Here is a 16,606-nt window from a genome sequence, read left to right as displayed (position 1 = left end):
TATTAGGGCAATATAATACAACCCTAGATAACATTATGGTATATTTTAATTGGCTTTAGAGAATTACGAAATAAGGTGTTATTTGAGATCTAGGTGTATAGCCATCCTTATGGGAAAAGTTTCATAAATATGTGTATACTTTTATCCAGTGGTATAATTACCACTTTAGGGTCTATGTGAAAAGGATAATCAAGAAGAGTCGGGTCACTGGGGTGTAACATATTTATCTTCTAGGCTTTAGGAGTGTTGCAGCTAAAATACATATAGCTTCATCTAATTTTTACAACTGTAGGCAAAATTGGGACCTGTACAACTTAATGCTTGGCCTGTGGGCTGAATACAAATAAATCAGTGGTCAGTGAATTGGAAATTATTTTTCTCATAATTTTGTGTAGCAGCAATGTCTATTTAATAGTCTACTTTTTAATGTAAGAAAAGTTAATTGAAGATTAGAAAGTTTATTAAGTTCCTTATATACCCTAGAAAATGACATTCTACTTTTTTAAAATTTTTATTATTTTTTATTCTTAAAACTATATTGTTCACTGATCTTTTCCTATTCCAGTGAAATGTGTCTGTAGAGAAGTAATATGAAGGTGTGAGTTGTTAATTGAAGACATTGTATTTATTATAAGTTAGGTTTTTTTATGTTCTTTATACAGTCTTAGATTTATTTTGTTTTTACAGTCATTACATGAGACAGATACTGGAAGCACTACGCTACTGTCATGATAATAACATAATTCACAGGGATGTGAAGGTAAGTCATTTATCTCTATCACTGTAAAATTTAGATACATATAGACCCTTTTCAGTTTGAGGACTCAGTAGATTTTGTGAAGAGAAATGAATTGATAGCACTGATAATATAAGGAAATTTTTGTAACATGTTAAAAAATTAAGCATTTTTACTCACAAATGAAAATGTATGACTAGACAATACTTGGAAGGCCATTCTGTTTTTCGGTGTGAACTTTTAAAAATAATGTTTCACCTTAGTATTAAGGTTTATGAAAATGTATACATCACTGAAAATCCATTTTTCTTTTTTTTTTTCAAATTAGTGACTCCTTCAGATTTCAAGAATAATGCTATAAAATAATTAGAAAAAATAATTTTAGGTAGGTAGTTTAAATTTATCTAAAAATTACCCATTTTTACTTTCATTATTTGAACAATTTATCATAATATGAGATTCATTTATATTTTCATTTACTGGTTGCATTTTAAATCATTTTAAAAACACAAACAGTTGTTTATATAAATAATAATGACTGTATCAACATTTTGTATGCATGTAGAGGGGTCCTTTGTATGATCCACTTTATTTGGAACTTTGGCCTCAGTTCCCTTCTTGGGTTTGGAGTATTGAGAAAACCATTAGAACCATGAGAGGAAGAAGAGGACTTGACTATGACTAGCCCCTTCCTTTTTCCTGTCCAATGCCTTAAGTTATTTTGCGGGTTGATTTTTGACTTTACTTTCTCGTACATCTTCCACAGATATAGTATCCCTAGGGGAAAAACCTATCATTGCCTTCAATGTTTATGATTGTAAAGACTCTTCAATTCATATTAATCATTATTACTTCCATTTTCCTTAAGATGTGACTTTTTTAGTGAAAACTGATAAAGATTATAGCAATTGCAGGTAGAATCGAATGGAATAACATTATCATATTGGCCAATGAAATAAAACATAAAATACATAATTATATACATTGCTATAAATAATTCAAAGCCTTTATTCATTTACTTCAGAATTAAATTTGCAAGAAAATGGACTGTCTTGTTAGATATCATCATTGAAAATGTTATGAGTATATGACATTGCATTAGAGTGCTCTTTAGATATCCAAAAGGAGAATAAAATATAATATATAATAGGAGAGGAAAAATACTAATAATTGCAGCATACCTAGTGGTGTTCAATTTTAATCAAGTAACAAAAGTATACAATGGGGAAGAAAAATGTTTTTCCTCTCCTTGTACCTCATATTATTTTTCAGTAGCTTCAAACAATTATGTAACTTTTAAGCACTGGTATTTTTGAAAAAGGTATTAACTCTTATTGATTATTGGTATTGTTATTACCAGTGGTTGTCACTTGTGTGGATAGGCTATTGATGAGGAAAATGGCTATTCAAACAGCTGACGGAAACTTCTGCTCAGGCCAGTTAATTAAAACTACTTATTATAACTATAGATAATTGTATAAAAGGGACAGTAAAAGAAGAATGAGTATTGATAAGGGATTCCCTATTAACTAATCAATTCTATATAAGTTTTCCATCAATCTTTCCCTCATGGGAAGCCTTCTTAATCACTAATAGTGATCCTGCTTACTCTGCACTAACCTAAATTATAAATTCTAACTCACTAAACCTACTTCCAAAATAAATGTAACAATTATACACTTCTGCCAAACTTCCTTCAGCCAGAGATCCACTCTGCCAGTCTAAGTCACCAGCTGGTTCTCCCAGCAGCTGCTCTCTGGTAGCCCCCAAAGGAGTTCCAAAGAACTGCTCGGTAAGTCTCTTGATGTAGAATCCAAACAGCTTTCCAATTCCTTCAAATTTAAGATGTTGTACATCTTCCACAACCTCTCCAAGGATGATCAGAGAAGAAGCAGGAACAACTAGCCTCCAAGTCTTTGTCCTAGAAGTGAGGTGATGGTTTCTCAACTGATGCTCCTAAGACACACTCCAAAATTCTCTATCTCTGACCTAGTCAAGGTTCCATGGCAAATCTTAAAGTACCCCAGGAAATCTCAAATCACTTCTATAAACTTATATCTGACTACACTCTCTTCTTAACTAATTAAGAACAAATACTCCAAGGTAGTCATTGTCAATATCCAGAAGCAGGACTCACAGAAAGGAGCACATGGTGGGAACTGTGCATTATGAACATTTTCCCAGGGAAGTGGACTAGGTAATAATGATGAGAACAAGGATATACAAACACAGGCTATAGATATAGAAGAAGAAATGCAAGTAGAAATAAGTGAAATAAATGAATTAGAGTAAAGGACAGGAAGATGAGTTTAGGTTTCCTGATCCAGCAATTTTGACTCCTCTTATCCCAGTCTACAATCTGTCTTGAAGCACAGAACTCTGTCACCCTAAAAATGAGAAATTCCACTTATGACTGTCTTCTAGACACCAGAGCCTTTAGGTCAGTGATGAAAAAGGCACCTGATAGGTTAAGTGATAGTTTGGCATCTGTGCAGGTTGTGGGACTCTCAGGAACACCCCAAGAAGTAAAGAAGTTACCACCTCATATTGTTTCCTTGGGGCTACTGAGTGTGGAGCATTCCTTCCTGCTTATGCCAAATTCACCAGCAAATCTTGTGGGCAGAGATTTATTATGCAAGTTTAGGGCTACGATCATATGTACACCAGAAGGGGATATTTCACTAGAACTGCCAGAGAAATCCTTAGAACTTTTTCTTGTTATTGGAAATCCAAGATCCTGAGATAGAGAAGCTACAGATGTATGAGATTCCCAAACATACTCCTGAAGGGTTATGGACCACATCTTCTACAGATGTGGGCCTATTGAAGTCAGCAATGTCAGTGCACATTACATGTTCCATGCATCCCACAGTACCCACTATCAAAAGACGCAATCGAGGAAATTATACCTGTCATCAAATCCCTAATTAAGCAAACAATCATAGTACCTGAACATACCTCGATATTGCCAATAAAGAAGCCTAAACTAGATGAGAACGGCAGGCCAGTCTACAGATTTGTACAAGATTTGAGGGCCATTAATAATCATGTGATCAAACAACACAAAATTGTGCCAAGTCCAGCCACAATATTCTCAATTCCCAGCAATGCAAAGTTTTTCACTGTTGATCTCTGTTCTACATTTTTCTCCATCCCCATTCACAAGGACTCCCAGAAGATCTTTGCCTTTGTAAATGGATAAATTAAACACCGTTTAGAGAAGGGGAGAAAAGAAATGTTTGGGTGAAGAGGGATAACTCACTGAGACAAATACAAATGAGAATCCTATCCACACCCACAAAACACAGGACTTGGGAAATGAGTGAAGACAATTGAGACCAACTGTCACTTCAGACCTACCCAGCTAAGGATTTCCTATTAACCTATAATGAGAAGAAGGTGTTATTATCCCTTCATGGTTGCCAAACTGTTATTATTAAAATTGATAAAGATGGATATTAAAAGAAGTATTAATATCTTAATTAAAGCCATGTTGGTAAAATATAAGATTACCACACTCCTGCTAAGATCTAATTCAAATTCCCCGCCATACCTTCTGCACACCTGGCTCCCCCGTATCAAAGAGCCTGCCTCCAATGACCTCAGGAGTCTTATACTCTTCTTTTATGTAATCACACTTCCTGTCTACCTCCATTACAAGAGGAATCATGGGAAATGTAGTTTCCAATTCCCCTAAAAGTCCACAGGAAGTTTGTCATATATCTAAATATTTAAAACTCAAATGAACCCCAAAAATTCCAAATAACACAAGGAATAACAAAAGGAAGTTAAAAACCATATTTAATAATGAATTTAAGGGTCAGAGATATAGGGAGAGGTCACCCTAAACTAGGTATATAAGGACAAAACTCAGGGACTGGGAACTGAGTCAGAATCTACACTATACTAGCCCAGGCTGCCTGGTTTAGCTTTACCGGCTGGAAGAGAAATGGATATCTCACAACTGAGTCCATTTCTGTTCCAGTGATGATCCAGGGTTTCTAAGAACACAGGTCCTCAGCCAAATTAGTCTAAGGGAGAATAAAGGCACAGAACTGATCTAGTCTTGAAGTCTACCTTTCAGAGCTGTGATCAATGCCCACACATGCACTTCCTGGAAGAACAGATGACTCCTTGATAGAGGAAAATCCCCTCTCCTGGGCTCTCCATTAGAGGCAGTTAAACAGCATCACAGTGTTCCCTCCCTAAGAAAGTCCCTCAGGAAAAAACTTCCTTCCTTGCCACTATTCCATCATTGGAATCTTTAGGTCTTATCTGACAGCCTGGGTACTATTTACACCAAATATCTAAAATCTTAATTTATAAATTTGCCTATTACACCTTCATCTGGAAAGGTACTTAGTTCTCCTGGCTGTGACTGCCCCAGGGATTCTGTGAAAGTCCTTCTTTGTTTTCCCAAATTTTAACTGAAGACCTGGCTAACATCCATCTTATTTTATTTATTTTTTTAAGCTCTTATCTTCCGTCTTGGAGTCAATACTGTGCATTGGCTCCAAGGCAGAAGAGTAGTAAGGGGTAGGCAATGGGGATTAAGTGACTTGCCCAGGGTCACACAGCTGGGAAGTGTCTGAGGTCAGATTTGAACCTAGGACCTCCTGTCTCTAAGCCTGGCTCTCAATCCACTGAGCTATCCAGCTGCCCCCCTAACATCCATTTTAAAGACAGCAGACTGATCCACTTTGTTGAAAATCTCCTGTTAGCATCACCATCAGCCATGGTATGCTAGAGAGATAGCAGGCACCTTCTGATTGAATTGTTTAAAAGGGGACTTAAGATTTCTAAGTCCAAGGTGCAATGGTGTTTACAAAGAGTAGAATATCTGGGATTTATTCTAACACAAGGGGCCAGGCATATCTCAGCATGCATACTATTATAAAAAGAAGAAAGTAATCTGGATACTACCACTATTAGGCTGGTTATTCGTAGTAGTAATCTGAGATATTAATCTGAGTAAGTTTTGGTTTGGTTCCCTAATAACATCCCAGCTGGATGTTATAATAATTGAACTTCTTTATAACAGTGCCCAGGCAGGATCCCTACAGGTCAATGGATGGGTAACCCTTTCAAGTCCCACCTGGGGTTGATTGATTATTGGTATTGGGCTGTATCAGCCTTGGATAACTTTCATCTGACTGCGTTGCTCCCTCCCCAGAGTGGTGATGGAATAACTACTCCAGGAAGGTACTTAATAACTTTTATCTATGTTGTTTAACAAGGGAAAGGAATGATCAGGAATGGGTTGGGGAAAAGGTTACCCTATCACTAAATCTATGACAATAATCACTCAGAATTGTAGGCTGTTCAGTAATGCTGGGCTTGTTCTTCACTTCCTCTGGCTCAGCCTGGCCACAGCCAAACTAGAGTAAGCAAACTGTTTGGATGATGCAAATATTGATGACGGTTTCTCTCAGTTTCTTACTACTAGTTGTTTGCCAGTCCTACAGCCTTCAGGAAATTCTACCCTTACCACCCTCTTCTTCTTCTCTTGCCCACTTCCCCAATTCCCCCCCACCCCAGGCCCCAGGATACCTAAATATCTAGAAATGGGTTAGGTGCCTAAATATCTAGGGGATTCAGAGAGAATCAGAGGATCCATAGTCTGACTACAGGTCAATCAATGTTCAAGATCAAATGTCCAAGGCAAGAGTTTAGGCAAGGCTCAGCCAAAGCAAAGCCAAGGTCCCAAAAGACAAGGGGTCCAAGGGTCCTTGTCAGGGGGCTGCCAGGATATTTAAACCCTCTCTGCCCAACTGCCTTTCTTCCTGTCCTCAGGGTCTCTGGGAACATTCTGATGTCCAACCGTCTTCACCTGTCAGTCAAGGTGTGACTCTCAACTCCCAGAGCTTGAATATGACAATACAAAAGTTAACAGTGCCAAACACCAAAAAGCAGTTAAGGGCTATTTTAGGAGCAACAGGATTTTGCAGACAGTGGATACCAGGTTTGGGGGAGCTGGTGAAGCCATTAACAGAGTTTACAAGAGACTGTATAACAGAGCCACTCAAATTAACAAAGGAACACCTGGATGCCATAACACAATTAAAGCATGCCATTTTATCTTCACCTGCTCTGGGCATTCTGGACTTAAAAAAAAATTGTCCTTATTTGTCCATGAAAGAAAAGGAATTGCGTCTGGTATATTGATCCAGGTTTTCAGTACAGTGCAAAAACCTGTCGCATATTACTCTGCTCAAATGGATCTGATAGCTGCATGGGAGTGTGGCTGCCACAGTTCTATTAGCAACAAAGGTTGCAGACTTAGTTCTGGGAAATCCTCTTATGATCACATATCCGCACAAGATTGAAACACTATTATTAAGGCATAAGACCCAAGCCTTTTCAGACCAGAGAATTTCTAGGTATGAGCTAATGCTTTTAGTAAATGACAACATTACCCTAAAAAGATGTGGGAACTTGAACCCTGTCACACTGTTACCAGACCTACCAACTTCTGGAGAACAGCTGCAGGAGTGTGCAAAAGTAGTCCAGATCACTGAAAAACCCAGGGTTTAAATATCCTGGCAGCCCCCTGACAATCTCTGATACACCCCTGGAGAATCCGGATTTTATTCTTTTCACTTTTCTCTTTTATGAGAGATGGTATACAGGGGCAGCAGTGGTCACAGAGTTTGAGATGGTGTAGGCAGCAGCTTTACCATCACATATGAGTGCACAGACTGCAGAATTGATTGTGTTAACACCAAGCTTCTATCACAGCCAAGGTCAAGAGTATGACAATCTACAAGGATTACAAATATGCGTTTGGGATTTGTCATGAGGTAGGAAACCTATGGTTACAAAGAGGCTTCTTAACATCTTCGGGAAAGATAGTTGCCAATGTGCAGATAATAAGTGGAACTGTTATTAGCTTTACAGCTACCAGAGCAGCTAGCTATTGTTCACTGCAGAGCGCACACAAAAGACAAAGATTTTGTTGCATGAGGGAATGATAGAGCTGATGTGATTGCAAAATTTGCAGCAACTGGCGGAACTGATTTATGTTTAAATCTCACACTGATAACTCCAGAGGATCTGACTACAGCATACAATGACAAAGAAATTCTAAAATGGAAGCAAAACTATTAAGGCAGAAAACAAAAATGGTATTTGAGTGGCTTCATATGGAAAACCAATACTGCCAAGAGCTTTTTATAGCCAGAACTGTAAAAGCATCCATAAACAGGGGCATTTTGGTACACAGGGAATGGTTGAAACCGTAAAAAAAATTTGGATAGTCCCAAGAATAACAACAATAGCATCTAGAATTTACTCTTCTTACTAGACCTGTCAGAAATTTAACCAAAGCATATTAAACAAAAAGCTTTCAGTAGCAGGCCTCAAGCTTTCATACCCTTTGAGCATATTCAAAATTGATTACATCACCATGCCAAAGGCTGGAAACTTTAGGTACTGTTTAGTAATTGTGGACCAGCTGACAACATGTCCTGAAGCATTTCCTAGCAATAAGAACACAGCTAGTTTTGTTACAAAGGTGTTACTGAAAGAGATAGTGCCAAGATTTGGAATTCAATCTAAAATAGATTCAGACCATGGACCACACTTTACAGATTCGGTCATGCAAAAAGTCTATGCAAACTTGAGTATAACACTGAAATTCCATGTCCTGTACCATCCCCAAAGTTCTGGTCAGGTGGAATGAATGATCAGAGAAGTTAAAACCATGGTTGGGAAACTCATCTAAAATGGCCAAAAAAATTGCCACCAGCTCTATTTTACATTAGGACCAGGCCAAGGGGCGATTTGCATGTTTCCCCATATGAGATGCTTTTTGGAAATGCCCCACAACAAGCAAAGACTTTTAGCCTTGTTTATACCTCCTTACTGGGTGGAGAATTAACTATTGCAGAATACCTCAGGCAATTGTAGAACAGAATTAGGGAATTCTGGTCCAGGCTGGACCAATAGACTTTACCTTGCACAAAATACATCCAGGAGACACTGTATACATAAAGATTTTTACTAGGACAAATGCCACTGAGCCAGCCAGACATGGACCTTTTAATTTTCTACTCACAACACCTACAGCTGTAAAGGTTTTGGGTAAAGATTCATGGCTGCACTGCAGGTAAAGAAAATTTCATCAGGAGAAGATGTGAACAACAGTTGAAGTTTCTGCAGGAGAAGATTGTAATTGAGAGGAAGAGGACACAAAAAGCAGCACAACACAACAAGGACAACGGACACTACAAGGTTTCTTAAGGACAATGTACTTTTTGCAAAAATATATTACGACAACATTGTTACAATCACAATCAAGAAGACAAATTTAGCAACATTCTATAAGAGCAACATTCAACAAGAGAAACTGTAAACACAAATTTTATAAGCAGGCTGAAGAAGAGACTGCAGATGAAGGTTCTGAGGATAGAACTATGTGCAAGAGGTTTGAATCAGGATAGGTTGGTATATTAGCATATATACAGAAAGGTGGTAAGTATAAACATTTAGACTGTAGGAATAGTTCATATCATTAGAAGATATATCAAATCACACAGAAATGTTATAAGTTCTAGATAGCTACGTATAATATAAAGATATACTAGTATCATAGATAACTTAATTCATAAGGATTTTATATCTAAAACTATACAGAGATTTTATTCCCACAACAGGAGAGAGATTTTAAATTCTTCATAAATGACTGACTTCTTTTATGTAAATGTGTATATATTTGTGTGTGTGTGAAGTTTTGTATATTGTGTAAATAGGTTGTGCATAGTTTGGTTTGCATGGTGTTCTGTTCTAAGTTGAGGTTGCAGTTGTGTTAGATTTTCTTTTCTATAAATAGAAAAGAATAGGAAAACTTAGCAGTTTCTATAGTATGTAAGAAGGTTTGGAATTTTGTTATCCTATAGGTAGAAGTGGTTATGTATTAGAATAGTGATGTTTAGTTCTGTTTCTATTTCCATAATATTTGTAAGGTACAATTTGGAGTTTTAACTTTAGATAGAATTTTCGTTTCTATACTAGTATAAGAAAAATTTTGTTGTTTTGTCATTGCAAATTCTTTGCATTTGGAGTTTGTAACTGTACAATAATTTGCATTTTGCAAAATTTTCCATACCTTTTCTCTTTCTTTCTTCTGTCTCCTTTTCTATACTTAAGCATAGGGTAGTATAGACTAAGAGTAGAATAGCTTAGTGTCAAGTCATAGAATAAGTATAAGGTAATTGCACTAATTTTGCACAAGGGGGAATTATAATGATAATTGTAATGTAGGAGTAATTAGCTTAGTTAAGAAGAGGGTGTAGTCAGATGTAAGGTTATAGAAGTGATTTGAGATTTCCTGGGGTACTTTAAGATTTGCCATGGAACCTTGACTAGGTCAGAGATAGAGAATTTTGGAGTGTGTCTTAGGAGCGTCAGTTGAGAAACCATCACCTCACTTCTAGGACAAAGTCTTGGAGGCTAGTTGTTCCTGCTTCTTCTCTGATCATCCTTGGAGAGGTTGTGGAAGATGTACAACATCTTAAATCTGAAGGAATTGGAAAGCTGTTTGGATTCTACATCAAGAGACTTACCGAGCAGTTCTTTGGAACTCCTTTGGGGGCTACCAGAGAGCAGCTGCTGGGAGAACCAGCTGGTGACTTAGACTGGCAGAATGGATCTCTGGCTGAAGGAAGTTTGGCAGAAGTGTATAATTGTTACATTTATAATTTTGGAAGTAGGTTTAGTGAGTTAGAATTTATAATTTAGATTAGTGTAGAGTAAACAGGCTTAGTGATCAAGAAGGCTTCCCATGAGGGAAAGATTGGTGGGAAACATATAGAATTGATTAGTTAATAGGGAATCCCTTATCAATACTCATTCTTCTTTTACTTTCCCTTTTATACAATTATCTATAGTTATAATAAGTAGTTTTAATTAACTGGCCTGAGCAGAAGTTTCCGTCAGCTATTTGAACAGCCATTTTCTTCAACAGTCACCATCAATAGGCTGTCCACACAAGCGACAACCATTGAAATATAAGGGTGTAAAAGGGGTTTTATGGGTTCAATATATTAAAGATGGTCACCAGAGGATTGAACTATTATCAATCCTCAATTAAGAATACTCTCAAATCAAAATTGACTTTTATGGAAATTTATTTAAATGAGAAGAAGAAAATAAGAATCTATCTCACTAATTAATCCAGGTAGATCTTAACCCTCAGTGGAGGGTTAAAGGGCCTGAGGCCCAGAGGTGAATGGAGCAAACTTCATTCACAGAGTCTATAAAAGGAAGTTTCTTAATAGAAGTTCAGGAAGAATCAGCCTTTAAACTCACCATGTGGAACAGTCTCTGTCACAAACCAGCAAAGCTCCCTCGGGTCCCCTTCACCAAACCACAAGCAGCCTCACTCCCTCAACCCCCTCTTTTCAAGGGGTCACGTATGTGTCACTTCCAGTGCCTTCCCCTAGCCTGCATGTCCAGTCACAATAGAAGCTTTCTTATAGAAAGCGTAGGGGGCGGTCTGTTGATTCTGATTGGTTACTCACTCTAGCACATGTGGGTTAGGACCTCCCAGAATTGGAAGGTGCTCTCACCTTTGGTGATTAAATCTAAAGATGGGCAGTGTAGACTTAATCTAATTATCACAGGAAATAACAGTACCAATAATCAATAAGGGTTAATAACCTTTTCAACAGTATTTACATCTTATTTAACAGTATTAACAGAGTATTTTGTAATTGGTGTAGTCAATAATAGCTACATGCTATAAATAAATAGCTATCATCATGGTTTGCCTCAATATTTCTCATCCTTCAAATATCTGATTACCATGCTTTTGAAAGAAAACTGATGTGGAAAAGCCAAAATATTTTTAAATTTATCTCAATGTTCATATTATGATTTTTTGTCTACCCCATTAAAATATAAGCTCCATGAGAGTAGGGATTGTTTCATTCTTTATATTTAAAATTCCAAGTGCCTAGTACAATGTTTTTAAATTAATGATTAATTTTTTTATCTAAGCTAATATTAGTTTTAATTCTTGAAAAACAGAGCAATGATTTGGGGAGGAGTAACCTATAAGAACATTAAGGAAAGCAATCTAAAGTTTATGATTTATCACGGATAATCCACAATGACATCTCTTTAGTTGCTAGTTGGAAAAGTATCTTTTTAGTGGAAAGAGGCTGGTCTTGGAATCAAGATCTGAGACAAGAGGGCTACTGCCAGACAAGATATGGGGTTTGGTCTGTAAAAATTGGATGCCATATTGATACGCTAGGAGTCAAGCCAGACAAAGAATATATATTGAGTCTGTCATACTTAAGAACCCCAGGAGGGCATATAAATTTAATTTGAAGATCTAGAGTTAAGGGCAGAAAAGGAGAATAACTTTACAATAAATATAAGTAGAGAGAAAAGAGCAGGTTGGTCACAACAACATATAGCACCAGGAAGATTTAGCAGACATAAAAAAAAGGATAGGTCTTGAAAAAAGCAGAAAGGGTATAAATAGATTAGAAAAGATGTTGAAAATATGACCCAAGTAATGAACTTTATGAAAAAGTAGAATTGGAGCAAATGGAACTTGGTGATTCTATGAGACAGATATTAGAGTGAAGTCTATGGATATAACGTAGAAGATATTTTCTTTCAAAAAGAACTGACCTGAAAAATGGGTTGAAGAGAAATAATTTAGGAATCATAGCCCTCCCTGAAACCATGATGAGAGAAAAAAAGTCTGAATGTCATATTTCAAAAACCATTTTATAAAACCTTTTCAGATTTCTTAGAACTATAAGACAAAGTAAAAACAGTGGGGGGTGGAAATAATTTTAAATTGAAAACACCTGGGAATGTCATACCAAAAAGCTAGAGTTTCCAGGTCAGGGATGGAGAGGGGAAACCATTCAAGCTGCCAAAAAGAGTTCAAGTACTAAAGAACTACCCAGAATTACATAAGACTGTGCAGTCACTATATAACAGGGACAAGGAAACTTTTGGAACTTTTTAGCTACCCTGTGCCATGCCCCAACCCCAACTGTGTGCAGGGGTATGGCTAGTATGTACAATTAGAGGAATACATCCTCATTCTCTTCCTGGAGGTGTCAGAGTTCCCAGTGCAATTTCTATGTAGTGCTTGTATCCTGTTAAAAGGAAAAAGGTCCGTGACCCATCCCTTATCAGAGCACTGAAAATGGTGGGTCTGAGGATGTTCAAAGTGAAAGGCTGCCCCAAGAATTGGGAGTGGATGCAAATTTCCTATAAGCCTCAGGCTTTTGGTAGACTTTTGAGACACAGAGACCATGGACTAGGGGCTGGGATTTTCATCATTTTGAGGGACCCCCTTTAGCTAATTTAATTAGGGAGTTGTCTGCCCAGGTAGCTGGATGCCATAGTTCACAACCCAGGAGAAGCCACCTGTTTCTGGGGGGGATAAAGGGTTTAATATGAGAAACCATGAGTCCATTTTATTCTGCCCTTCCAGTTTTAAAGCAGTGGGGGGTGGATAGGATGACTCCAGGGAAACAAACCTGCCATTAAGGTGTAAGTAGGTTCCATTTCTCCATTTGGGCTAGGTGTGTGATTTCCTCCTTTGAAGGATTAGGGAAAATCTAATTAGCACATTCCCTTAGGGCTTGGTGAATGGGACTCAGCCCTAGATTTGCTCAAGGGGTTATTTTAATTAGGGTCTGTGCACTCTGGAGGGCCTGGACCCAATCAGTCTTTGGCTTACAAAAGCAGGACTGTTACCTTTTCTATTCACCCAGTGAGGGTTCACAAAGAATAAAAGAACTTTGTACCTTTTGCTGGGTGATAGGTGGGTAGAATCTATCCCCAATCTGAGGGGAGTGACTGCCTCCTCTGCTGGGTACAGGGGGCTGGGGCAGCAGGCACTCCTGGGGCTGAACAGAGCTCTGCCATAAGCTGCACTCAACCCCTGCAACAGTGAAAAGAGGCTAGAATACCCCACCCCTATATTTGGGGGCAGGGCCAGTCTCTCACCCTGCCAAGCCAGGAGTCTGCTCATGCCCATGGAGAGGCCTCCCCGTACCATCTTTGGCACACATGCCATACCATCATGGCTATATAAGAAAGGAAATATTCCAATAGACAAAAATTCAGACCAAGAATAACCTTTCCTACACAACTGGATGTAGTACTACCAAAGAAAAATAGATTTTTTTTTTAAAACCCTTACCTTAAGTCTTGGAGTCAATACCGCGTATTGGCTCCAAGGCAGAAGAGTGGAAAGAGTAGGCAATGGGGGTTTAAGTGACTTGCCCAGGGTCACACAGCTGGAAGTGTCTGAGGCCAGATTTGAACCTAAGACCTCCCATCTCTAGACCTGGCTCTCAATCCACTGAGCTACCCAGCTGCCCCCTGAAAATGGATTTTTAATAGACTAAAGGACTTTCAGTCATTCCTAATGAAAAGACAAAAATGAATTGAATCTTGAAACTTCTATGCGGGAGACAGGAGAGCAATCAGAAGGAGCCAAATAATAATGAAATGCTTACATTCTTATGGGGTCAGAAGTATTATCTCTTCAGTGTCCTATTTTCAAGAGTCAGGAGTTAAGAAATATAAACACATGGGGTTGGTATTGTTTTCTCTTTTTGGAGGGAGAAGGAGAAAGGTAAAGGTTGAGAAGAAAAAGAAAAGGAAGGGAAAATGGAATACACTAGGTAAAAATAAGAATGATGTAATAGCATTCTTTAGTGGATTAGAATTGTGAACTCAGAGTCAGGATGACTAGATCAAATCCCACTATAGGCAGTTAGTAGCTGTATGACACTGAAAGTTAGTTAATCCCTTTGGATCTTGGTTTCCTCATACATAATATTTTAGAATCTGCCTCTGATAACCCCCAATGTCCCTTTTAACTTTAAATCTGTGATTCTACAAACTTATTATTTCTCTTTGAAGTTTGCCAGAAGAGCATAAAAACATGGAAGAGATGATGGGAAGAGAAAGCATTTTGTGAAACTCATTCTTTTCTGAGCTAAATAAAGGCTTCACATCAAGAAAATTTGACAAATACATTAATATAATAATAAAAAAAATGCATTAAATTCCAAGAGGTAGACAGGGATAGGGAAGAGGAGGAAGTTTAATAGGTAAGATGGAATCAAGAGAGAATAGTCACAAGCATAAAACATAGGAGAAAAGAATGTATAAGAATCAATCAGTGATTGAATTTTGGACTAGATCAGGAGAAGAGCAGTAGTAGGGGAACCAGCCACTTCTTTATATATTACTGGAGTAAATTCTATTCTTTGTCAGCTTTTTTTAAAAAAGAGGGGACAAAGAAAAGAAAACATAAGGGTTTATGATGAAAGGAAAATATAATTTACAGTCAACTCTGAATGTGAATGGGATGAATATATCCATAAAACTGAAGGGAGTAGCAGAATGGATTAGAAAGTAAAATCTAATGGTATATTACTTGCAAGAGTCACACTGATTTAAGAATTACAGTGAAAGATTAGAACCCTTGATTTTGCAGCAGAGATGGCAATCAGGATCTTAAATGAGGAAACATAAAAACCATGGTTTTAAAGAGATAAGTGGGGAAACTATATTATATTTAAAGGCACCACAGATAATGAAATAATATACATATTTCTTCACTGGGTAGCCTTTAAGTACTTGAAGGAAAAATTGGTTGAATTTTAAGGAGCCATGACAAAATTTTTGGAGTCCTCAATATGACTTTTTTTGACCCAAACAAAGATTATAAAAAAAATAAAGAAGCTAAGAACCTCAATAAAATATTGGAAAATTTAGATATGATTAATCTTTAGCCATTACTGAATGGGAATCAAAAGGAGTATATCTATTTGTCAGCTTTGGATAGCAACTCTACAAAACTTGTTGACTTGCTGGGGCACAAACTGGCTGATTATTTCCCGAACTCAGCATGCGATGTCCCATTTCCTTTTTTTCACATAGGAATGGGGGACCATCCTGCTTGGAATCCACATCTTCAGTAAAACTCAAAAAATCATCTTCAGTAAAACTCAAAAAGTATTTTGAAATCATTTATGCAGTAGGCACTCATCTCTTGCCTCAAGTTTCAGGGTCTTCAATAGATTGCCTCTATACGGACACTACTTTAAATTTTTACTCACTATAGTTGCTATACATTTTCAGGATGTTTTACTTGTGTGTTTTTAAAGAATTTATTTTGTTTTATTTTTGCTTTAGTTAGAGGAAATCAATATTGAAGTATTTTATTACTCTTAAAAATATCAAAATTATTCTAGTCATTAAACCTAATATTTTAAATTATCTGATATTAATACTTTTCCAATAGTATTGAAATTACATTATCTAGAGTGATTTATAATAGTTATGTATATTTAGTATCCATTCACTTTGGAAAGCATCATGATGGAGTCTAAAAATTGTAACTTAGATATATATTTGAATATAAGAAATTATATTAAACTTTAGAAATTAGGAAAATATGTTGCTAAAACAGTGTTTTGCAAAAAAAAAAACAGTGTAACATAAAATTAATAATGAGTATCATTGTAATCTTACATCCATGAGACAACGTACCTTTGAAGGAGACTGTTAGTTTTCAGGTAGTCATGAACAAAAAGCTACAATGACTTTTTTCCCCTTTAGTTCATATGTTTTCCTCCAAAAGTATGTACATAAATAGGTATATATTCTATCTCAAAATTTTTGTTTTCTTTCTATCAACACAAAACTACATTAGATGGAATGTTGTCTTACATTGAACTATGTGGGGCTAAATCAAGTCATTTTTTAAAATCTTATTATCACTGTGTCCCTCAGTGTTGAATCTGAAGTCTTGAAATAATACAAATTAGAAGCAACATTTCTATGCAAAGGATTGTTCTTGTGGTTGCTTTCTGTTTG

General features: G+C 37.0%; 1 protein-coding gene across 4 annotated transcripts in view; it reads left to right on the top strand.

Annotated features, from left to right (window-relative positions):
- Positions 1-16,606, top strand: part of CASK (calcium/calmodulin dependent serine protein kinase) — a 442,102-nt gene that overhangs the window by 226,194 nt on the left and 199,302 nt on the right. For all 4 annotated transcript variants that reach the window (XM_044670183.1, XM_044670184.1, XM_044670182.1 and 1 more), the window contains exon 5: positions 688-760. In XM_044670183.1, the coding sequence (XP_044526118.1) occupies positions 688-760 (73 nt within the window). The remainder of the gene's footprint in view (positions 1-687; positions 761-16,606) is intronic.

The sequence above is a fragment of the Gracilinanus agilis genome, chromosome 3, assembly GCF_016433145.1.
Source record: "Gracilinanus agilis isolate LMUSP501 chromosome 3, AgileGrace, whole genome shotgun sequence".
Taxonomy (NCBI): Eukaryota; Metazoa; Chordata; class Mammalia; order Didelphimorphia; family Didelphidae; genus Gracilinanus; species Gracilinanus agilis.
This window is presented reverse-complemented; position numbering and strand designations above follow the sequence as displayed.